Source organism: Tiliqua scincoides, chromosome 5, assembly GCF_035046505.1.
Source record: "Tiliqua scincoides isolate rTilSci1 chromosome 5, rTilSci1.hap2, whole genome shotgun sequence".
Classification (NCBI taxonomy): Eukaryota; Metazoa; Chordata; class Lepidosauria; order Squamata; family Scincidae; genus Tiliqua; species Tiliqua scincoides.
Window position 1 is genome coordinate 103,882,704 of NC_089825.1, and position 23,736 is coordinate 103,906,439.

The 23,736-nt window shown below is 45.4% G+C and overlaps 1 protein-coding gene across 1 annotated transcript; it reads right to left on the bottom strand.

Moving 5' to 3' along the window:
- Window positions 1–22,374: 22,374 nt before the first annotated feature.
- Window positions 22,375–23,313, bottom strand: LOC136652785 (olfactory receptor 5F1-like). Its single transcript, XM_066629706.1, has one exon. It carries the CDS (start codon window positions 23,311–23,313, stop codon window positions 22,375–22,377), a length of 939 nt encoding a protein of 312 aa, XP_066485803.1.
- Window positions 23,314–23,736: the final 423 nt, after the last annotated feature.

Here is a 23,736-nt window from a genome sequence, read left to right on the forward strand (position 1 = left end):
GCAGACATCACCCCATATCCATGGGGGTTCCATTCTGGTCAACCTCACGGATATGGAAACTGAGGGTACAGGGGAATGCTATGTAAATATAGTAGCATCCCCCAGGCCCTTGGTCATTACTTTTGCTTTTTCTTTAGTACGATTTTTCACCCGTTTCCAACAAATTCCCAAAATGTGACTTTTCACCAGTTTCCAGTGAGATTTCACAACACAGCTCTTTGCCCATTTCTTGCAACTTTATGAAATGCACTGTTTCATCCAGCACAAATTTGGGGCCATAAGCAGTGCAGCCCGCAGCAAGGGGAAATGTTTCCCCTTACCCCATGTCACGTTGCAGCAGCCCCAATGGGTCTACTTGGATCTCTGCCACTTGAAGAGGTGGCACAGATCTGAGCAGCCCAGAGCCTGAACTATGCTGCTCAGGACAGCGGTCAGGATAACTGCTGGATACTAGCCTTGCCTCCTGCTCCCCCCTCCTCCAGGAATGCCTGCTGTCCACCCTCCCCCCACCCCGGAATGGCTCCGTCCTGCCTCCTCCCCACCCTCCCCATGCCCCCCAGACCCCTGCATTGGCCGAGCTTGGCCAGTGCAACTCACCTGTCGTCTGTGGTCCATGTCAGCGTGCACGCCCGTTTGCCAGCCTATCTCCCCAGCAAGTTGCATACAAGTGCCCTAGGGTACCTTTGCAACATTCCCGGGCTGGAGCAAGGGACTTGCGTTAGCCCAAGTGCTCTATTGGATTGGGCCCTCAGTCAATAAAGAAGCTGTGAGTGAGCCTGCAGCATCACAAAGGTCATACTTGGGCTTAAACTGAAAATGCATCATCACCTTCAGGAGGTGATTACAAATGTTTTCGTGTCAGTAAGACATCTCCATTCAATTCTGATTACAAAGCGTAGTCCCTTACTATACAAAATATGCCAAACTTTAGTTTCACTTACAGTGGGGGAGGGAGGGAAATACCCTGCTAACAATTTGAGAACCCCGAAATGCCAAAAACAGTAATCTTTGCTGCCTTGGGACAAAAAATGGGGTGACCCTAATGCTCTGGAAAAGTTCTGAAATGCAGTACCAGGACTCTACTTTTCACAGAAAAAATTGTGAAACATTGGTGGGAGTGGTTTTTTTAGCCCTTACTTAGCACTGGTTTGCAAACGCACCTTTGGGAGGAAACTGTTAACTGAAAAATGTGATGTGCAGCCTGCACACTACAGAGAGGAAACTAACCAATTGTTAACAGGAAGCAGGAAGTTCCTGTTTCCTGTTAACATTTGGGGAGCCTCCTGCTAGCATGCAGGCTATGCTATGTGACTGTTTACTGAATATTTTCAGTGAAAATACAAAACACACACGCGCACACACACAAGCGTCGTCATCCCCCCATATCTGCAGATCTGACATCTGTGATTTTAGTTATGCACCGTTTTTCCATGGATATTGCAGGACCACTTTAGAAATGTGTAGAAACATGTAGAATCCATTCATAATTCCCTATTCCTCCCCTTCCCAGCCCAATTCCTACCAGCATTGTCCTTGATCATGGAAAAACCACTTTGTCGTGGGGTCTGGGCTTTTTGACCCCTTACCTCTGTATTGGGGCATCCCAGAGGCTTATATATCCTAATGAATTTCTGAAGGTGCTGGGGGATTTTCCTACTATTAGGGCTGATGTCTTAAATGCAGCTCCAGTTGACCTCCGGAAGTAGGAAGCAACCAGAGCTGTGGATCAGATCACTTCAGACTGTAGGTAGAAATGCCTCGGGCACACATGCAACATGCCTTGCAAGAGACTGGCATGCTTTCTTTGTTGAAATTCTGCATGGAGGCATCTTCACCCCAGTCCAGTGGTGAGCTGAATGATGAAGGCATAGGGTGGATGAACTAACCCTAATATGTAAAGGTGGTATAATTTAGGAGACTACACAAAGTATGCATTGCTTGCATCATGTGAAATTTCAGGTCTTAAATTCAACTGAAATTTACATACTCCTAACCACACTTCCCTGAGAGTAAGCCCCATTGAACAAAATAGGACTTACTTCTGAGTAGACCTGGTTAGGATTGTGCCCTTATTTCCACACTTTTGTTGAGCACAAAAACGAAAGCTCCTGAAATGACATCTTAAACCAAAAAGTCCATTAAGTTACAACAGCAACAATAACCACACCTACAAGGGACACTACCTTGTAGTGGTGGTGGGGCTTGTATACTTCAGTGAGGGAAAATAGCCATTGCTTTACTCTGTGGGTCTACAGCAGCTGCCAGAGTCTCCTCAGAGTAAGGGAATATCATTTTCCTTCCCAGGAACCCTGCTGGGTGATAGGTGAGGGAGCAACGGATACTTCAGAAAAGTCAACAAAACATTTCAAGGTGTAAATATTTTATTCTATAGGCCAGGGGTGTCCAAACGTTTTGGCAGGAGGGCCACATCATCTCCCTGACACTGTGTTGGGGGCCAGGAAAAAAAGAAGAATTAATTTACATTTAAAATTTGAATAAATTTACATAAATGAATATATTAGAGATGGAACATATATGAATGAATGAAGGTGTTGCAGCAGCTCAAGGCCTATAAAAGGCCTTGCACAAAGCAAGGCTGACCTTTCCTTTCAAAGAGATGAAACAGCAAGAGGTGGAGGAAACCCTCATCCCAAAACACGCAAGTGGTCAAACAGTCACCCTTGCGCTGAGAGCAGCTGTGTTGGGCCAGCATGGGCTCCAGCAAGTCTCTGGAGGAGGCTCATTGGAGACTGGGGGCTTGCTGTGGGCCAGATTGGGAATCCTGGAGGGCAGCAAGTGGCCCCAGGATCGGGGTTTGGGCACCCCTGCTATAGGCTAAAGCCTCTCAAAGATCTCTCCTTTCAGTTTGCTCTTCGGTTTCTCTCATTCATTTTCACTTATTTTAGCCATAAGTCACACTCCAGGCAGGAAAATCACATGAAAGCTACTTCATTTACTATATTAAAATGTTTGCAATAAGCCTTCACATCACCTTTTCTGACCAAAGAGTCTCTTGAGTGCTTCCAAAATGTCCTTGTTTCGGAGTGTATAAACTAAAGGGTTAAACACAGGTGTCAGCACACAATAAAAAAGAGACATAATCACATCACTAAAATGGGTTTCTTTGGTCTGAGGAAGCGAGTAGCTAACTATGGCTGTGCCGTAGTACATGGTCACCACAGCCAGGTGGGAGCCACATGTGGAAAAGGCCTTCATTCTGCTTCCTTCTGAGTTCATCCTAAGGATGGCCACAAGAATGCGGACATAGGAAAAGAGGATGAAGCAGATGGGGAAAACCAGGACAAGGAGACTGACAAGGTAGAGAGCAACTTGGTATAAATGCATATCTATACAAAAGAGTTTCATGAAGGCTTTAACCTCACATGCTATGTGGTTAACAAGGTTGTTTCCACATAATTTAATCTTTATAACAAAGAGAGGAACTAGGACAATAATCAGAGCACCAGCCCATGCAACAGTCACCAGCAGAATGCTAACGGTCCAGTTCATGATCATCATGTAGTGCAGGGGTGTGGAGATGGCCACATAGCGGTCATAAGCCATGAACATCAGAAGAAAACATTCGGTCATCCCCAATATGACAGAAGTAACCATTTGGGTGTAGCACCTTTGAAGCAACATCACTGGTCTATCCTCTAAGCAATTGGCTATGGACTGTGGGACTATTGTAGTTACAAAGCAGAAATCAAGAACGGAGAGGTTACAGAGGAAGAAATACATGGGGTTGTGGAGCCTTGGTTCAGAGATGACCACCATAATGATAATTCCATTCCCAATGAGTGCTGCTGAGTAGGCAACAGCTAAGAAGATCACCAAGACCATCCTCTGCTTGATCCAAAGGGAGCAACCAATGAGGACAAATTCAGTCACTAATGTCTCGTTTTCTTCTGCTACCTGCATCAGGATGAATCTGGAAAGAAGAACAGATGAAATTAACATAACTGAACAATATAGAAAATATGAGAATGCAAGTATAACTATAGACTGCAATGGAAATGTTATGGCCCAGTCCTATCCCCCCTCTGCACCAGCAGAACACGTCTGCTCGTGCAGACTGTTGCAAATGTGCTGTCAGCTATGTTGCAACAGCTCAGGAGTTAGTACAGCCAGAGGGAAGACCTGCAGCATTGACATGCTCTGGAGCAATTAATATCCGTACTGGGAAGCAGAGCGGGATATGGGAGCAGTATGGGAGGGGGTGTAACACGGCAGGGTGGTGGTGGGGGGGTGCATTCGTGGGTGGATCAGGCCCATGGGGCAGGATCGGTGGCAGAGGTCCATGCCATATCATATCCCCCTTTCTTGGTCATGATCCGCGGACATGAGTCAGTGTGCATTTGTGCCAGCAATTTAGCAGGCACAGGTCTAAGTTGTCCCATAGTGGCAGCTGGGCCTTATCCCAGAACAAGAGGAAGGATGTCCCCTTACCTTGATGAGCCCATCAGCATTGCAATTTCCCCAATAGGATGCAGCGGAGCATGGGCTTGTGCCACTGCATCCATGTGGGGGAGTTTGGCTAGGACTGAGCTGTTAGCCGTGAGGTTGCATTGTTGTTGCCACCCCTGCCCTAGGCATGTAAAATATGGATTCTGGAAAATTTTCCTGATTTCATGTGAAAACAAGGGGAGGAAGAAGAGCAAGGAGAAATTCAGAAGACTGAATCTGAAAAAAAAACAGTATTATAAAATGATACAAATTAAGCACTGTTAGAATTCACAAGTGGTGAAAACAGACTCTGTAGAAATTAAATTAAATTTAAAAATGGTTGCAATCAATTTCTGCAGAAATGTTGTTAAAACTCATTATGGGCATAATCCTATGATATGGATTGCCATTGATGGAGAGATTTTAAGATTCTTTTGTCTGACGCAATGCTGACAGCCATAGACCTTGTCTATATCATCTGGAGGTTTTATTGACATAGTTACAAGCCAATTCAGTTCAATTTGGATACAGATGTGCACTCCTTCCTTCTCATCCTGCCTCTCCACCACTCCACACCCACCACTCCACATTAAATACCTGGGCCGAACAAGACAACCATGTGACATACTTCCACCACCTCCAAGACAACCATGTGACATACTTCCACCTCCTTATTTGGGCATATATTGACACTGCATGGTTCGAGCTTTAATTAGGTTATTTTGCTCTGAAATTTTGCTCTGAGATCGAATGTTCTTGGCTCACCACTCTGGTTACACAAGTTCCTGGAATTTTACATGTTCTGTCAATAATGATCTCTTTAGGTCACTTTGATATAACATGATCTCTTATCTTTTTACGGAAAACTCCAATGTTTTCTTTGGCTCTTAATTTCAGCTATTTTCTTAACGAGAGAAACTAGGTTAACCCTTAAAAATCTACATCAGTTTGTGCAGGCGGAATGTGGCTCCATCAGCAGCAAGGTGACCAGATGTCATAAGTTACCACCACAGAGGATAAGGCACCCCAAAATGTAGGACATCCAAGAAAAATGTAAGACATGACAAAAAGAAAAGCTAAAAACACTCATATATTGATTTCATGAGGTTTATTTAAGCACTATATTACTTATTATTAAATTTAAAACTATATTACATTTAGGGCGCAATCCTAACCCCTTATGTTAGTGCTTTCCAGCACTGACATAAGGGCACTGCAGCTCTGAAGTAAGGGAACAAACATTCCCTTACTTCGAGGAGGCCGCTGTGAGTGACACCCAACTGCAGGATGCAGCACACGTCCCATTGGCACCGCTATGCCAGTGCTGGAAAGCACTGACATAAGGGGTTAGGATTACGCCCATAATTTATTAATCACAAGATTTATTAATTTACAAGATTAATTAATTTATTAATTTCAAGGAGACTATGTGATGCCTGCAGGGGCCTGCTCACAGGGAAAAGGAGGACATTTAAGTTCTTTACCAGTGCACAAGGCTAAAAAAGAGGACAAGTCCTGGAAAAAGAGAACGTCTGGTCACCCTGACCAGCACAGACCATCGCAAACTTGCCATGAGGCATATTGAGGCAGACCACCATCCAGGTCCAACAGTGGGAAGGCCAAAGTTTTTCTGAGCATACTATGAGAAGGAGTGATGCCTTTTAGAGAACATAAGATTCATGCTGAGCCGGGCAATGGTAGAATTGCTTTGGGGAGGGCAGTGGTTGGGGAAACGGTGGGGGAGGACAGCGATGGGGGCAGTGGGTGGGGGGATCATATTTGGGAATCAGCAGCACCTGTGAACACCATATCCTATTCCAATCCCAGGCCTCATCTGCTGATATGGATCAACTTGGACTTGTGCCAGCAATATTGCTCATGCTGGTCTGAGTTTACCCATAGCACTGATTGAAACTTTCCACTGGGCAAAGGGACAAATGTTCCCTTGCCCTGACAAGACTTTTCACCTGCTAAACTCCCCCATGGGATGCAGCACAAGCCATGGTGGTACCAGTGCATCAGTGTGGGGAATGTAGGGAGTACTGGGCTGCCTGACAGGGAAAGCCGCAGTCTCTCCCTTCAGCTATGGTTTTATCTCTGACATTCAGGGCCAAATCCTATGGGCCTGAAGTACTGGCACTGGAGTTAAACACCAGCGTTAGGTATCGTGACATGACATAGAGCACATTTATGGTCCCCGGAGAGTAGGGAGCACCACTGATGATGATGCCGGGAAGAGGATAATGCATGGTTGCTGGGGATAAGTAACACCACCTGGGAGGCGAGGAGAGGGTGGGACGGGGAGCGACCAGCTCGGGGTGGCGGAATCTGCAGAGGCCTCCTCCACTGAATCCTATGTCTTGTGTTTTCTGCGCTTGCAAAACATATGACACACACACGAGTACCCCATTGTGGAGGCTGTGGATTTCCTCAGGGAAGGGGACGAAAGGAGACCTCCGAAGGCCTTCCTGAACCCGCAGAATACAGCAGCCACTATTTTGGCTGCTGTTCCTCAGGGTGCCGGGAATCATAGGATCAGACTACCTGAGTGTCTGTATTTAAATAACATACTTCTGCTTCTGATACATACAGTACATTGTCCACCAAGTCTCATTCTGCTGAGTAGACCTAGTAATATGTTTTCATGTGTATGCTTTAAAGACTAAAGTGCATAATAGATTCCATGATGACTTGGGAATTGTCCTTGCTCAATATAGCAAGACAAATATATGTATATCAATACACACCAATGATTAGGAAAATGATTTCTATGGATAAAACCTTTCAAAAATGAAATAATTCTCCCCACTCACCCATTGCTTATGAAGCACCAGGTTGGCAGGGAGAAGTGATCCTGAGCCAACCTCACCTTCCTTTTATTTACTGCACCCTCTCTGCCTCCCCTGCACTACTTCTGCTGGAGATGAACAAAATCTAGCAATATAATTAAACAGAATAGATTTCAAGACTTCTTTTGCAGGGTGGTGGTTCTGGTCCCAATTTCCCTTGAAATATTCAAAGAAAATGTGCTAAATGTCTATTGCAGAAAATTGTGGATGAAACCATAGAATAGAGTTTTTGACAAAACATTTTCGTTTCCAATAATTTAGAATTCCTAGTAGCATAATTACAAATCATGCTGCTGTCATTTACTCACTATTATTGAAAATACACTGACAAAATAAAAAAATACATAAATGGTTGTGAAATATTAAAAAATAGGATGATTTCTTTCAAATTAGACAGACAGACAGACAGACAGACAGATATCAATTTTTTTTACGAAATAGCAGCAGATTTTTGACAAAATGTGGCAACTTACTGGCAGAGGAAAATAACAGTAACAGAAGAATCTGCTGTACAATGTATTGTGAGCCATTAATAGAAATCATTCCCAAAAAGTATTAATGAATCAAATCAAATCACTTGCCTACTCGTCTTGTTCTTGGACCAGTTTCTTGCACACATGGCTTGTTTTCAGAACTTCAGACTATGGAGGAATATCTCACCCCTGGATTTTGATATGCAAAACTTAACTGTATTTAATTTCTTGAAGTAAAAAAAATTTTGAGCATTGAATATATCATAAAAATTAAAATTACCTTTCATATTCCTTTTCATATGACCGTTATATGATAAGCTTGCTGAACAGTTAGTAGAAGTGGAAGCAGGAGCTGAGAGGGCTGAGAAAATAAATGGAAAAGGAAAGAAAGTTCTAATAAAACATCCACCTGATGAATGTGAGTTTTAAAGAGGGACAGGAACACTCCCTTTTTAAGAGAAGTAGTATATACATATGACATTTTACAGAGGAGTGGCTTTTTTCACAGTCTTCGTTTCTGTATTTCCATTGGGCATCATCCCCAGAGTCTCATTTATTTCTGCCATAACTTTCTGAAGTTATGTGTGCCTTAAAGGTCATTGTTTTGAAGGACTTTGCATAACTGTGAATGGAGAAGACAGTACAGGCTTCACCAGCTATGGTGGAAAGTGGGTTGAAGCTATGCTTTTATGACATTTATTTGTTTTTAAATAACATACATCTGCTTCAGCTACACACTATACATTGTCTTCAAAGTCTCATTGAAGTGACTAGACCCCAAAATATGTTTTGCATGTATGCTCTGAAGACTACTGCATACAATAGATCCTATACTGACTAGGGAATTGTCCTTGTTCAACATATAACGGCCAGTGCATGAATATCAGTACATGCATCACTCAGTGTTTAGCAGCATGATTTCTAGGGATAGGAGCTTTCAAAAATGAAATAAATTTCTAACATAAATAAATTTCTATGCATAAGAGCTTTCAAAATAAATACTTACATTTCTATCTATCTATCTATCTATCTATCTATCTATCTATCTATCTATCTATCTATCTATCTATCTGCATGATTTCTATGGGTAGGAGCTTTCAAAAATGAAAAAAAAAATTTCATATATTTGGGTACTATTATCTTTCTAGGTTTTATTTAATGAAAGAGCAACATTTTTGTTTTGCTTTGCATTGCAAATGCTAGCAAGCCCTGACTGAGTTCAGTTCCCTGGAAAAGGAAATCATGAGATAGAAGAGAAAAGAGATCATTGCATACAGAGCTGGCTTTACCATTGAATCATCTGAATCAATTGCATGGAGTGGAACTCTTGGATGGGGAGTCCATGGATATTGACCACACCCTCCAGTCAGCCACTCCAGTGGGGAGAGTTCCACTTGCTGAGACAATGCAGAAAGAGGATCACAGCAGCGGCTGCCCCCCATCTCCCTTTAGGGCTGATGGAAGGAGATAAAAAAAATTGCCACAGTTTCAGATTGCTTCTCCCCACTCATGCAGTGCTTATGAAGATCCAAGTAGTCAGGGAGAAATAATCCTAAGTGCTACCTTCTTCCTGTTACTTACCGCAGCCTCTTCTTTGTGTGTGTATGTGTGTGTGTGGGGGGGGGCGGAGTTTTGTCAAAGACACAGTATTCAAAGACACATTTTCCAGACTCACAAAGAGAGTCTGGTCCAACAAGAAGCTGACGGAACATACCAAGATCCAGGTCTACAGAGCTTGCGTCCTGAGTACACTTCTGTACTGCAGAGAGTCATGGACTCTTCGCTCTCAACAGGAGAGGAAACTGAACGCATTCCACATGCGCTGCCTCCGACACATCCTCAGCATCACCTGGCAGGACAAAGTTCCAAACAACACACTCCTGGAATGTGCTGGAATCCCTAGCATGTATGCACTGCTGAAACAGAGGCGCCTGCGTTGGCTCGGTCATGTCGTGAGAATGGATGATGGGTGGATCCCAAAGGATCTCCTCTATGGAGAACTCGTGCAAGAAAAGCGCCCTACAGGTAGACCACAGCTGCGATACAAGGACATCTGCAAGAGGGATCTGAAGGCCTTAGGAGTGGACCTCAACAAGTGGGAAACCCTGGCCTCTGAGCGGCCCGCTTGGAGGCAGGCTGTGCAGCATGGCCTTTCCCAGTTTGAAGAGACACTCTGTCAACAGTCTGAGGCTAAGAGGCAAAGAAGGAAGGCCCATAGCCAGGGAGACAGACCAGGGACAGACTGCACTTGCTCCCAGTGTGGAAGGGATTAGCCTTTCCAGCCACACTAGACGCTGTTCCAGAACCACCTTTCAGAGCGCAATACCATAGTCATTTGAGACTGAAGGTTGCCATTCATTCAAAGACAATGTTCTAAATGACTATCACAGAAAATTGTCGATGAAGCTATAAAATAGTGGATTTGAGAGAGGGAAATAAAACATATTCGTAGGGCAGTCTGATCCAAACCTTTACTTGTGCAGATGCAGGCCCCTGTACTGGCTCCTTCATGCACAAATGTTTGCCACCTTGGGAGCAGGCTACGCTGCCACAAGGGCATGTGCTGACCTGCCACCACCAGAAGCCATCTCTGTGCCAGTTAGGATAGCGCCATAAGATAATTTAGAATTCCTAGTCGTATAATTGTAAATAATGTTGCTGTCATTTATGTACTGTTATTGAAAAGAAAAAATGACAAAATAAAAATATATAATTGATTTTCAACTATTATGAAATAGAATTTTAGCAAATTATAGCTAGCTATTAATATATCATTAGATAGATAGATCTCCATGTTTTGTTTAATGAATGAGAAGCAGATTCTTTCCCAAAAAGTCATAATGAATCAAATCATTTTTCCACTCAATACATCTTGTTCCAGAAGCAGTTTCTCGCACACATACCTTGTTATTTGAACTATACATTATAGAGGAATACTTCACCCTTAAATTTAGATGTGCAAACCTTAACTGAGCCCGGTTTCTTGAAAGAGGCAAAAGATCTTGAAAGCTGAAGATATCATAAAGATCAAAATTATGTTTTGTTTTGGTTTTCATATGTTTTGTCTGGGCACAGTCCAATGAACACCCGAGACAACACACGTGGGAGAAAGGGCCACTTTATTAGCATTTTAATACAGAAAAGGAGGCTGAGACCTGCAGTTGCAGGGGCAGCGAAACCCCTGTGTGGTGCAGAGGCGGGACCACTGGGCGGCCCCTGAACCAACTCTGTCCCCCAGGCAGGATGTGCACCCGATTCCAAGCTGTGCCCCATTGTTGGGCGACGCAACTCATCCAGGTCTGACCCATAAGGGGAAGGCAGCTGGACTGTGGGCTATGCCGCCGCTGATCCTCTGAGGAGGACCCCCGCGGTCCCAGCCAGGGCCCCAGTCAATATCCTCATGCCGCTGAGCCCCTGCTATTGGGTTCTGCCCTGCTTATACTGTCTGAAGGTGCACTCCAAAGTCCCAAGCATGCCTCAACCGCACCACCTGCCACAAGGAGGGGTCAGCCTAGCGCTTGACCCCCCCGCTCCCAAACAGGGGGAGAAGCGCCTTAAGGCCATCCTGCAGGTCTCTGAGAAAGATGTCTGCCCCCTGCTCAGACAAGTGCCCCCATCTCCTCTGTAGAGAGCAGGCATCGAGAAGGCAATGGCTGGATGCACAATGACCTGTCCACCGGTCCGGGCCACAAACTGACCAATCTCTTTGGCAACCTACCTCATCCTCTCCACCTTAGCATAGTGGCTGGCACCACGCCACACCGCTGTAGGAAGTCCAACCAGACCACCATGATGCCGGGCAGCCAACCCTGAAAGGTGTCAAGCTCCTTGCCTGCTCTGGGCCTGAGCGGCAGCTTGGACATCCAACACAGATCATTTTCACGCCGGTGGATCACCAATACGTCCGGCGACAAGTTATCCTTCAATTACTCCACCATTGCAGGCAGCAGCTGGCCCCACTGCATCCCCCGCTTGGCCAGCCAGCCAACTTGCATGGCAGGACTGAGCCCAAGCTGCTTTCCAAATTGCCTCGCAGCCGCCCACTTACAGACCCAAACTACCATGGAATGGCCACAGAACAGTTCACGAACCAGCTTCTCGATGCATCCTGCAGGAGGGGAAAGAAAAGTTATTGCCACAACCCCTGCCCTTTCTAAGCAGGTTGTCATCAGTCCATCGCCCCTCCCTCACCAGAGCCGGGACCGCTCACCGGTTAAGTGAGTTGGTGGCCTCGCCCCTCTCTACAATGGAATAGGGGCTGTGTACCTGTTAGCAGGTTGTTGACAGCACATCCCACCTCTCTCACTGGAGCAGGGACAGCACACCCATTAAAGCGGTCAGTAACACTGCCTGTTAAGCTGTTTGGTAGCAACATTGCTGACATAACCTCACCCCTCCCCCGCTGGAGGAGGGGCCGCTCATCCATTAAGTGGGTTAGTAACCTCACCCCTCTCTCAAGGAACAGGGGCAGCATACCTGCCAGCGGGTTGTTAACAGAAAGTCACCCATCACCCAATGGAGGAGGGGCCGCTCGCCCATTAAGCGGGCTGTGTAACCTCACCTCTCTCTCAAGGAACTGGGGCAGCATACCTGCTGGCAGGGTGTTGACAGAATGTCACCCCTCTCCCACTGGGCAGGGGTAGCACACTCGTTAAGTGGGTTGGTAATAACATCACCCCTAAAGCAGTGGGGGCCGAGCACCCATTAAGCGTGCTGTTAACAGCAAAAATCCTCCCTCTTAAGGAGAAGGGCCACAATCCTGTCAAGTGGGCTGGTAACTGAACATCACCACTTTCCTAGGAGGAGGGGCAGAGCACCCATTAAATGGTTGCTAATAGAACACCCCCCTCTCGAAGAAGAAGGGGCCACAAATCCTAAGTGGGTTTGTAACCAAACATTGCCCCTCCCCCAGGAGTCGGGACAGTGTACCCATTAAGTGGGCTGGTAACAAAACATCACCCCTCTCTAAGGAGAAGCGGCTACACGGGTTGTTAACAGAAACCTCCTCCCCTCTTCCAAAGGCCTAGGGGCATTATGCCCACTAAGTGGGTCTGCAACAAAACACCCCCTTCTCTGAAAGGAGTAGGGGCAATACTCCTGGTAAGCATTTTGTTGACAGAACACCACCACCCCCACAGGGGTCGGGTAAGCGCACCCATTAGGCAGGCTGGTAACAGATCGCCATCCTCCCCTAAGGAGAAGGGGTAGCATGCCTGTTAAGCAGGTTGGTCATGGAACACCACTCTTCCCTTAAAGGTGTAGGGGGCAGCACACCCGTTAAGCAGGGTGCTATGGGACATATCTTCTCTCTCAAGGAGCAGGGGCAGCATGCCCACCAAGTGAGTTGCTAAATGCCCTGCTGATGCCCAGGGAAAACATAGTATTAAATGCACCAGCGCATCCCCATCCACTCTGCTCAATTCCTTGGGTGCTGAAGCCTGGCCAGGCAGCTTTCAAAGTGGCTCCCACATAGATGGAGTGCATGTTGTAAGCAATCCAAGATGGCCAGGGGCTCTCCATGTGCCTCTAAATATCCTCTGAAACTGAAGAAGTATTAACAAGGAGGAGGTCAGGTGCCTGGAAGGAGATCGTTGCGGGTGGTTGGACTGATGTAAGCTGGGCAGATGCAACAGTTAGGGGAGCCACCACTGCACCATTGTCCATGCCCCTTCTGGTCAGTCTCATCCATCTGCAGGTGCCAGTATGTTGTGTTAAGACTCAACCTGCAATCATCATGCCACAATTCTTGTTGGGGGGAGGGCGCAAACCTGGATTTGGCAAGCAGCCCGTTGGGGGGGGGGAATGCACCCCCTTAAAGATACCCAGATACTAGGCTGCCCAGTGAAGCCTTACAAGCCAAAGGGCAGCAAATTTCATGTTAATCCTCGGACATGATGCTGGGGGTAGCTGGCTTGTGCCCATCAGCAACTATAAAGAGGGCTCTACTAAAACCTGCTGGTATCTTCCCTATTGTGCAAGTTGCTAGTGTAATCCCACCATCCGCTCCTGGGCCTAACTAAAAGGCCTCATTATCTAGCACCAGTTGTGAAGGCATGAGAGACAAAAGGGGGAGGGGGAGGAGCTCCTTTTGGGAAGGGAGCTGACATGCCAAATCTGCTGGACCTGCATGTCTTACTCCAGCAGCTGGATCTGCCTGTTCAACCTGCAGAGGTCCTCTCTCCTACCAGCAGCCTCCCTCCACTACAGCAGACCATGGGTCATCAGCAGGTCTTGGGCACAGCAGCCACACACCAAACTCCAGTGTCTCCAGCAGACCCTTAGTCACAAAGTCAGTCAGAGTATCCAGGGCAGAGTCCAAAGTCAATAAGCCAAGTCACAGGTCAAAGTCAGATTCCAAAGTAAGTCAATCAAATCAGAGTATCCAAGTCAAAGGCAATAAGTTAAATCAGTCTCCTCTCCAACCTGCACTCCTTCTCCAAACCACACCCCCTTCCTGCCTCAGGTGCTCCTTATATCCCTGAGGGCCCTATTGCCTTCAAGTGGCTGCAGCTGTGCACCACACTCTGCTGGATCCCCAGGCCTTACCCTTAAAGGGGCCACTGCTGACACCACATCTACCTCCTCACCAGATCTTCCAGGATTCCAATACATATGGCAGTTATGACATCTGCTTATCTTACATGGATACTAAAGAACTCCCCCCACCTTCCAGAGGCACCCTGCTGGAAGGAAAAAAGGACACAGACTCCAGAGGTGGGGAAGAGAAGAAGCCAGAGCTGGGGGGAAGGTGGGGGGGAAGCCACAGGCCAGCTTCTGCCCTGCCTGCCTGACTGTCCTCCCTCACTCAGGCTGCAACCCTCTCCACACTATCCTGGGAGTAGGCCCCATTGACTACAATGGGACTTCTGAGCAGACAAGTTGGTTGGAGCTCTCAGGTTGCAGTTCTCTCCACACTTTCCTGGGAGGAAGCCTCACCGACTACTTGTGAGTAGACCTGCACAGGAGGGGGCTGAGACTACAGCACTCCACACCTGCCTGGGAGTAGCCCAGGGACTACAGTGGGGCTTGCTTGAGAACAGACCTGCCGGACTCAGGCTCCCACTCACCCATCCTTGCACTTGGCCTTGAGCAGGCTCCAAGGCTGCAATCCTAGGCACCCTTTCCTGGGAGTAAGCTTCATCTGCTGTAATGGGGCTTACAACTGAGTAGACACACATGGGAGCAGGCTTTAAGGCTGCCATCCCAGGCACCCTTTCCTGGGAGTAAGCTTCATCTGCTGTAATAGGGCTTACTACTGAGTAGACACACAGGATGTCTCCTCTGCTGTGGAGGAAAAGTCTCTCCTTGCACTGAGTGGGGACCTGCTCAGGGAAAGGCAGGCTGCAAGGGCTCGCAATGGCTGAGGAGGAGGGTGTCCTGCTGGAGAGTTGGGGAAGGGAAAAACAGGGACCTTAAGCCGGCAGAGCAAGCAAAATTGAAAAGGGAAACCAATGCGGGGCAGGTGGGGGTGAAGGGAGAGGAGGGCAGTGAGCTCAGAGGGTGGAGGGAAGCAGGCTGCCCTCCCAACACAGCTGCCTCCTGTCACCCCCTTTGCCACTTTCACGGGGAGGAGCTGCAGCAGACAGCTGAAAGAGCCACATGCGGCTCCAGAGCCACGGGTTGCCGACCCCTGGGCTAGGTGTACAGGTTCATCTCACGCTCAGAAGTGACAGAGCTGAAGGAGGTGGAGGTGATCTTCAACCTGAGGGTCACCACTCCAATGAGGTCACAATGCATCATTCTGGGAGTTGCAGCAACATTTCAAAGCCTAAGCAAGAGGAGGCATGGATCTAAACCAGTAATGATAGTGCCTTATCAAAATTGAGTATTTAATATAATTCTGCACAGTCTTTGCTTGCTGTAAGGCCCTGTAGCTCCTAAGGCTGAACCTGCTCACCTTACAGGGTTGTAGTGAAGACATAAGAGGTAGCAGGAAAAGGGTGGGGGTAGGCAGATCAGGTCCTGAACTGCAGTGGTTCCCCAGTCTGTCTGTCTGGGGTTATGACACAAAAAGGGTTGAAGACCACTGAATTAGGACATTGCTTGTAGATTCTAGATTGATAGATCAATATGGTTTATGGATATTGTTATAGTAGTGAATTCTTCTTCAAACTTCCCAGACTACTCATCTGCAGTACCGTTTTCCATTTTGGTCATGGATCAAGAGGAGTGACTTTATGCCCCCACTTTTTGCTGGACGAAGCACAAAGCCTTGGGGTGGTGTTTCCTGCCATCTTCAGGAAGACCGGATACAATGGAGGACAGAGTGCCTGTACTTTTAAACCACCGCATAGAAGAGGGAATTTTGGCAGATGCAGCTTTTAAGACCCTTTCATGTTGAGTTGCACCTGCCAAAATTCCCTCTTCTATACATATCCTTGGCCATGTTCTTTTTATTGATATCAGACATATTTATTTGTGGTGTGTGTATATGGGGCTGGGTGGAACAGCCCCAGGCTACAGGACAGCCTGGCCTAGGCCAGATTCATGACATTTGAATTGATTGGTCTCAGGAGGCTTCAGGTCCCATGGGCCTCAAAAAAGGCCACATATTTTGTACCTCAAGAGCAATTGCTCTCTACCCCACTCTAGGTGATTGGCTTCATGGAAGCCTTGACTTTCTTTTGTTTCTTTTGGGCAAATTCCATGACTGGCCACACCGTGCTTGCCTAGCAAATTTGAACCGGTGAAGAAAAGTCACATTCCTAACTTGGGGTAAATGACGTTATTAGATGCACAAAAGAAGGGTCCCCACCCTACTTGCCCTCACCAACTCCACCACCAAATCAAATTGAGGTCTATGTTAATAGAAGCACTTGATAATTACTTCCACAGTAGCTTCTATCCGCAAAACCGGGTCACAGACACTTTGTGTTCTTCGTTCATTTGTTGGTTCTTAGATACCATACATGAGAGGCTTCACTGGCCTTGTGTTGAGTCATCCACGATGGAGAACTAGCAAAACCATTTGTCAGGCAGCCTCCACCTGGCTCTAAGTACATGCAATATGAAAGGCATTCACCACCAGATCCTACTCTACCTGGAAGCCCATCCAACCACTGCAGTAGCCTCCTGTCAGCAGTGTATTTCAGGATACCAGCTCCGTTACGTACATTATATGTACACACATTGGACCACCACCTCAAGGCACTAGGCTTATCTCACCATGATCCATCTTTGCTGCTGCACTGGTTCTATCTACAGAGAAGAAATACAATCTCATTCCATTGGGCTGCTCTCTTAATCGCAGTACTGTATTAATGGGCTGCTGCTTTGGTACTGAAGCAGCAACCCAGCCATGACCTCTCAATGCAAGTAGTGAACAAAGAGAAAATAGGCCTCATACTGGGTGTTTGGTTTTCTCTGGCTGCTCAGTATATTCCACCCCCTCTTTTATCCACTTCAGAATGCCTTCATCCATTACCCCTTCTGGCCTTGTCAGGAGAAGGTCTGCTTTCTCACAGACATAGCTGGACTGGCCTCACTTACCCTTGGCGAACAGCTCCCTTGGGTGGACACCACAGAGGAAAATCCGTAGCACTGCAGTCTTAAGCAATATGGTGTGCCAACCGAACCTGCCAGTAAGCCCATGATAACATAGGCTTACTGGGAAGTTCGGGTGGTGGGTGTACTAAGAAAGCTTTCATGGTGCAGCAAGAAGATCTTCCCCAAAAGCCCTCTGCTTGACACATCAACAGCTCAGGTGATGGGTATTTCAGCTACCCCAATGATGAAGCCCACATCTGCTGTTAAAAATGTGAGGTACTGTCCACCAAGGATTCACAGCCAGCCAGCAGTGACAAACAGAAGAAACTGCCATCCCAAAAGGTCTGATTCTGTACCTTTACAAAGAGAAATATCAAAACTGGAACATGAAATAACATATTCCTTTTATTCTTCATGGTCAAAAAACAGAGGGAGAACAAGAAAAAGCACATTTCTTTGTAGAACAGGAAGTCATTGGCATCTGGAATCATCACACATTTTTCTGAAGAGTACAAGAATACAGTGAACCCAAGTTGCATGCATTATGATTTATATACAGCTACATAAATTTTTATATATCAGCAGCAGTATAACTATTTGGAGACTAGTGTTTTAGTAGTTCTTATAGATTAATTGTGAGGTCTGTCAAGCAGTCTACCTCTTCTACCAAGTGTCTTCAGTGCCTCCTTAACCTCTTTGTTCCTCAAAGAATATATGACTGGATTAACAACAGGAGTTACCACTGAATAAAGGAGAGAAACTAGCTTGTCTCTGTCTAGAGAGTAGACTGAGGTGGGTCTAATATATGTGTAAATGACTGCAGAGAAGTAAAAACTGACTATGCAAAGATGAGAAGAACACGTTGAGAAGGCTTTCTTCTTCCCTTCAGTGGAATGAATTTTAAAAATAGTGCTCAGGATGAAAGCATACGATGTTAAAGTCAACCCACAGCTGCAGATTCCAAAGATTACATCTGCCACAAAAGCCATAGACTCATCCAGGCTGGTGTCTGAGCAAGAGAGGCTTAGAAGTGGGGGTACATCACAGAAGAAATGGTTGACAACGTTGGAGTTGCAGAAGGACAACCGAAGCATTAGCCCAGCATGCACTGCAGAATTGACCATTCCGGCAACCCACACCCCTGTTGCTATCCCAACACACACTTCCTTCTTCATGATGACTGTATACCGCAATGGATGACAGATAGCAGCATAACGGTCAAAAGCCATAAAAGAAAGAAGCAGCAGTTCTGTCCCCAAAGCCCATGCGAAGAGGAACATCTGGGTGATGCAGCCATAGAATGAGATAGCTTTTCTGTGAGTCCAAAGGGTTTGGAGCAGTTTGGGAGTTGTAACCGAGATAGAGAAGACATTCACTAAGGACAAATTGATGAGCAAGAAGTACATGGGTGTGTGGAGTCTCCTACATGTCCAAATGGTAAAGATTAGAAGAGCATTACCCAGTAGGGCAGTCACATAGATGAGTGTAAATACCCCAAAGAGAAGTGTCTGTAATTCAGGAGAACTGGTTAGACCAAGAAGTATAAACTCCATTATAGTGGATCGATTCTGTATTTCAGCATATGCAATGATGGGAACCTACAGAGATAAACTGCATTGAATTAAGTTATCAAGAGAGATCTTTAGGTCATTGCCATCTATACTTCAATTTGGTGAATGTCAGAAAATTGGTACTTCAAAAGTCATTTTCAAGATCACGGGAGGTCAGTGAGAACTTAGAGAAAATTCAACCAATTGTTAATTTATGTCTAAGTTCCAACCAAGTACTTTTAATCATTTTTATCCACTTCTTTGTAATTTATAATATCTTTTTTTCTTATAGGTGGAATTGCTCAGACATTTCTGATATGTTCCATTGCTTATCAAGAACAACCAAGTGCTTTCAGAAAATGACCCTTTTCAACCTCATTTTCATAATATTGGCATTTACAATGAGAGATGGAGTAATTATTTAATTCCATTTTGAAATATCTTTATGTTAAGCATGTGTCTCTACGATGTAGTTAAGCAGCCGGTATCACTGGTTTCAAATGTAGTGTTGTGAATGTTATGCATCTTTCTTTCTTTCTTTCTTTCTTTCTTTCTTTCTTTCTTTCTTTCTTTCTTTCTTTCTTTCTTTCGGAAGATATGTACAGTGGGCTTCCTTGTAGTATAACTCATAGGCAGGGTGAGGGAGGAAATCTATTATTATTGTTGGGGATGTTTATCCTGTGCTGAAGTGACTTGCACTGATTCAGAGTCAAACTGTGTTCCTTTGTAAAATGAAATGGTGTTCAGGCTTACAATAATGAAAAGAGTGGATGGAGGGTCTCACTGTGGACCTGGAATGGCTAGATGCCACAATTCGTAGGTGCAATAAGAAAGGGACACAGAGCATAGGAAAAGAATGAAATGAAATACTTACAGACATTTCTTTGTGCTGATGTTTTTTGCTTGGTGGATGTTGTCTTTCCTGCTTATGGTACAGAACAATTTCCTGTTCGTTTTATAAAATCTGGAAAGTACCAGAGCCAATTTTCTTCCATTAGCTTGAAGTCAGATAACCAATTCTCTTTCAAACACCCTCACTTTTTGAACAATACCAGTGAGCAGCTTTCAAATCTTCCTTTTAAGAATTCAGAAGTGCCACTGGGAGAAAAACCTCTGAGGCATCCCTTGGAAGGTGCTGATGAGGCCGTCTGTTGCTGAAGCTGCATTTTTCCATAACTGAAATGTTTGGCACCTGTTCACAATCCAAACTTTTAACATTTGTGAGGTGGTAGGAATATGTAATTGGGAGAGCAGGTTCATACCTGCTTTCCATGCTGCTAGTGCTGCAATTTTCAACCTCAGCAGCATAGGCTCCCAGGGCATCTCAATGCTTCTTATTGTCACAGTTCTTCTTTCTCCCTCCTATAACTTATCAGTCTGGACCAACAAACCTTGTTGGCTCCTCCTACCACTGCCTAGAAAATGCCAGCAGGAATTAAGAAACTCAGGTATTCATAATTCTTAAGACCACATTTTGTCTTTGAAACAACAAACTACAGAACTTCCTTCCAAAGTTTCAAATTTTTTCTGCACCTAGGCAATCTACTCACTGTGGAGAATGGTGCTTGCTGTCGTCTCCTAACACCCCTTACAGATAAAGGGCAATGAGTTGGGGCAAATGTATTCATACATAGGGGAAATAAATTTGCATGGATGCCTTCAACTTAGGCTCCTCTTTTCCCCTCTCATGTTTATAGGCTAGTAACCTATGCCCTAGCACTCCAGGTCTGGGTGAAATCTCCCCTTTTGCCACCTCCCTGTGCTTCAGCCCTGATTCATCTTGAGAGTAAACCTGTGTCTAGGGTATTTTACTTCTGTCCAAGGCCACCGAGGGCCCAATCCTAAGCCTTTCGCGCTGGCTCACTGCCGGTGCTCACTGTCACAAATGTGCCATAAGGCATGATTGCAGGCCCTAGCACCTAGCTGGCCAGTGCTGGGCTAATGAATGTCCCCTTTTCCCCGCAGAGCTGTCGGCGGCTGCCTGAAGCATGCAGGATGCAGTGGCAGCCATCTTCAGCACCGCTGCAGCCCTTCAAGCCGGGCAGCTCAGGATTGGGCTGTAAAATCTTTGTGAAAGATTTTGTCTGATAGAATGTGAGTTGCAACAGTTCTGCTAAGGAGTCCAGAATTGTCACTGCCCAAGGCGTACTGAGAACATAGCGAATGACAAACTTGCAATGTAGTCCAGGGTTGCTAAGCTGCCCACTCTTCTGGCACTTTGAGCTTAGAAAAAGAAAAGAAGAAAAAAAAACACTCCAAAGAATGTTGTGCATTTGTTCACAGAAGTCTTGGTGGAAAGAAGGAGTGACAAAGATGAAGGAACTATCCCAAACATGAAGGGACTTTTTGTGTATATTGGTGGGGGTGGGCGGAATCTGGATAGCAAAACCAACCTGAATGAGAAGGGTTAATCCCTTTTTACCTGTGTCACTGCTGCACTCAAGTGTGCTTCCCCCACCATGTGCAGTCCAAGTCTTAAGATGGTTAAAAACTACATCAAAAAAGCTGCAATAGATGTTATTATCAATCCCACACATTCTTGTCTGGTCATTTTTTGTGAATACTGGCTTGGATTTCCAGACAAAATTACATACCATGAAACACACAAGCAAAGGGCCATTTAGTTCATTATCCCGTCTGTCTCCCACCCATCCTAAATCCACCACTCAATTCCATGCAGAAGCCACATACTCCATTGACTAGGAAAATTTCCACTATTGCCACAGTAGGAGGGGTTCCAAAGGCCAACAGGAAAATGAGATTCTCAAAACAGGTGAAGTTTGTCAAGCCGTGACCGTGTTGAGTCAATCCTTATGGTGCTGTGCTTCTCATGTCAGTCTTCTATCCATCCATCCAATTTACATCCTGCTTTTCTTTCAAATGGGCACACAAAGGGGCTCTTTTCTAATTTCTGTGATGATGTGCTTTATTGCTGTCATAGAGAGAAGCCACAGGTTGAATTCTTGGTATTTATTTATTTATTTGCTTTATATTCCACCTTTCTCCCTGAAGGGCACCCAAGGCGGCTAATTATTGCTAATATACCAATTTTCAACAAAAAAAGAAACCTCATAAAGCAGTTTAAATAGCAAAATACAGGTGCCCCCCACAGGGAATCCGTTTAAAGTCCCCTCCCCACTAATCTGGAAACTGTCAACGGGGGGGAACCCTATAGGTGCAATGCTCTGCGGCGCTCTCCCCCATGCTCTCGAACTATCTTGCTTCCTGTAAATGTTCTGATTGTGTCCTCCTGGCATGCAGGCTGCCTGCCTACTTGTTGCTTTCCTCTTGTAGCATCTGTAAAAGCAAGAAACAAACCTGACTGTTAAATAAGAAAACATAAGGTAATGGGTGTGGGGGGGCAGGGGGTTCCCAGAGAACTATGGGTAACTGAAACCACTGATACAGTGAATAACTATGGATAACTGAAACCACTAATACCTCACAGTGTAACAGGCAATAATTGGGCAATAGTTTCTGCTATACATAATGAAAATACATTAATCTTTTGTTGCCAAACATTTCCTCAACTAACTTATTTAAAATTAGTGTTCTAGAAGATTTTGTATATTATCGTATCTGGAGCATCCTATCTCTTCCAATGAATGCCTTGACTGCCTCTTTAACATCTTTGTTTCTCAGAGAATATATAACTGGATTAATTACAGGGGTGACTACTGAATAAAGAAGGGAAACTAGCTTATCTTTGTCTAAAGAATAGGCTGAGGCAGGCCTCATATATGTATAAATTACTGTGGAAAAGAAAAAACTGACAACGATGAGATGGGAGGAACATGTGGAAAAAGCCTTCTTCTTCCCTTCCGTGGAATGGATTCTAAAAATTGCCCTCAGGATAAACCAATATGACATGAAAGTCAACCCACAGCTGCCAGCCCCAATGATCCCATCTGCTACAGTAGCCATTGTCTCATTCAGGCTGGTGTCTGAACAGGAGAGCTTTAACAGTGGAGGTACATCACAGAAGAAGTGGTTGATGATGTTGGAGTTGCAGAAGGACAACCGAAGCATAAGTCCAGCATGAACTACAGAATCAACCATGCCAGTAACCCACACCCCTGTGGCTATCCCAACACACACTTCCTTCCTCATGATCATTGTGTACTGCAAAGGGTGGCAGATAGCAGCATAACGGTCAAAAGCCATAAAAGAAAGAAGCAGCAGTTCTGTCCCCAAAGCCCATATGAAGAGGAACATCTGGGTGATGCATCCATAGAATGAGATAACCTTTCTGTGAGTCCAAAGGGTTTGGAGCAGTTTGGGAGTGGTCACCGAGATGGAGAAGACATTCACCAAGGACAAGTTGATGATCAGGAAGTACATTGGAGTGTGGAGTTTCTTGTATGTACATATGCAGATGATTAAGAGTAAATTACAAGTTAGGGCCACAACATAGATGAACGTGAATAGCCAAAAGAGTAGCATATGTAGTTCAAGAGAACTGTTCAGACCAAGCAGTATAAACTCCACCACGCTTGACTGGTTTTTCATTTCAGTGCTTGTGACCTGGAGAGAGAAACTGTGTTACGTTGAATGAGTTGTGAAAATAGGTCCTTTCTTTTCTTCACCCACACCCGCATGCCCTATCCTGGTAAAAGTTTTAAAATTGGCATTGGTTGACTTCAGAAGCAAATTTTAAGATGTGAGGCTAGTAGGAACCACAGATGAAGCCTGACTACTACCATTGAATCCTACAGCCTACAAGTACCTTGCATAATTTCCCAATTTATCATTAATGGAGAAATGTTGGTAAAATACTCCAACCTCAGTCCTAGAGGCAAGTTTTGTATGGTCCTAACAGCCTAACCTTCAGCTTTCCTTCTGGGAAAGACAGATAAGTTTTTTCAAAGCAAGAGTGTTTCTCTAAGCATGGTTTCAGATACATTCTCTTTATCTTCAAGTTTATACCTTCAT

Excerpts from the sequence above, each read along its gene's own strand:
- LOC136652785 (XM_066629706.1), bottom strand. The coding sequence starts at position 23,313 with ATGAAAAACCAGTCAAGCGTGGTGGAGTTTATACTGCTTGGTCTGAAC.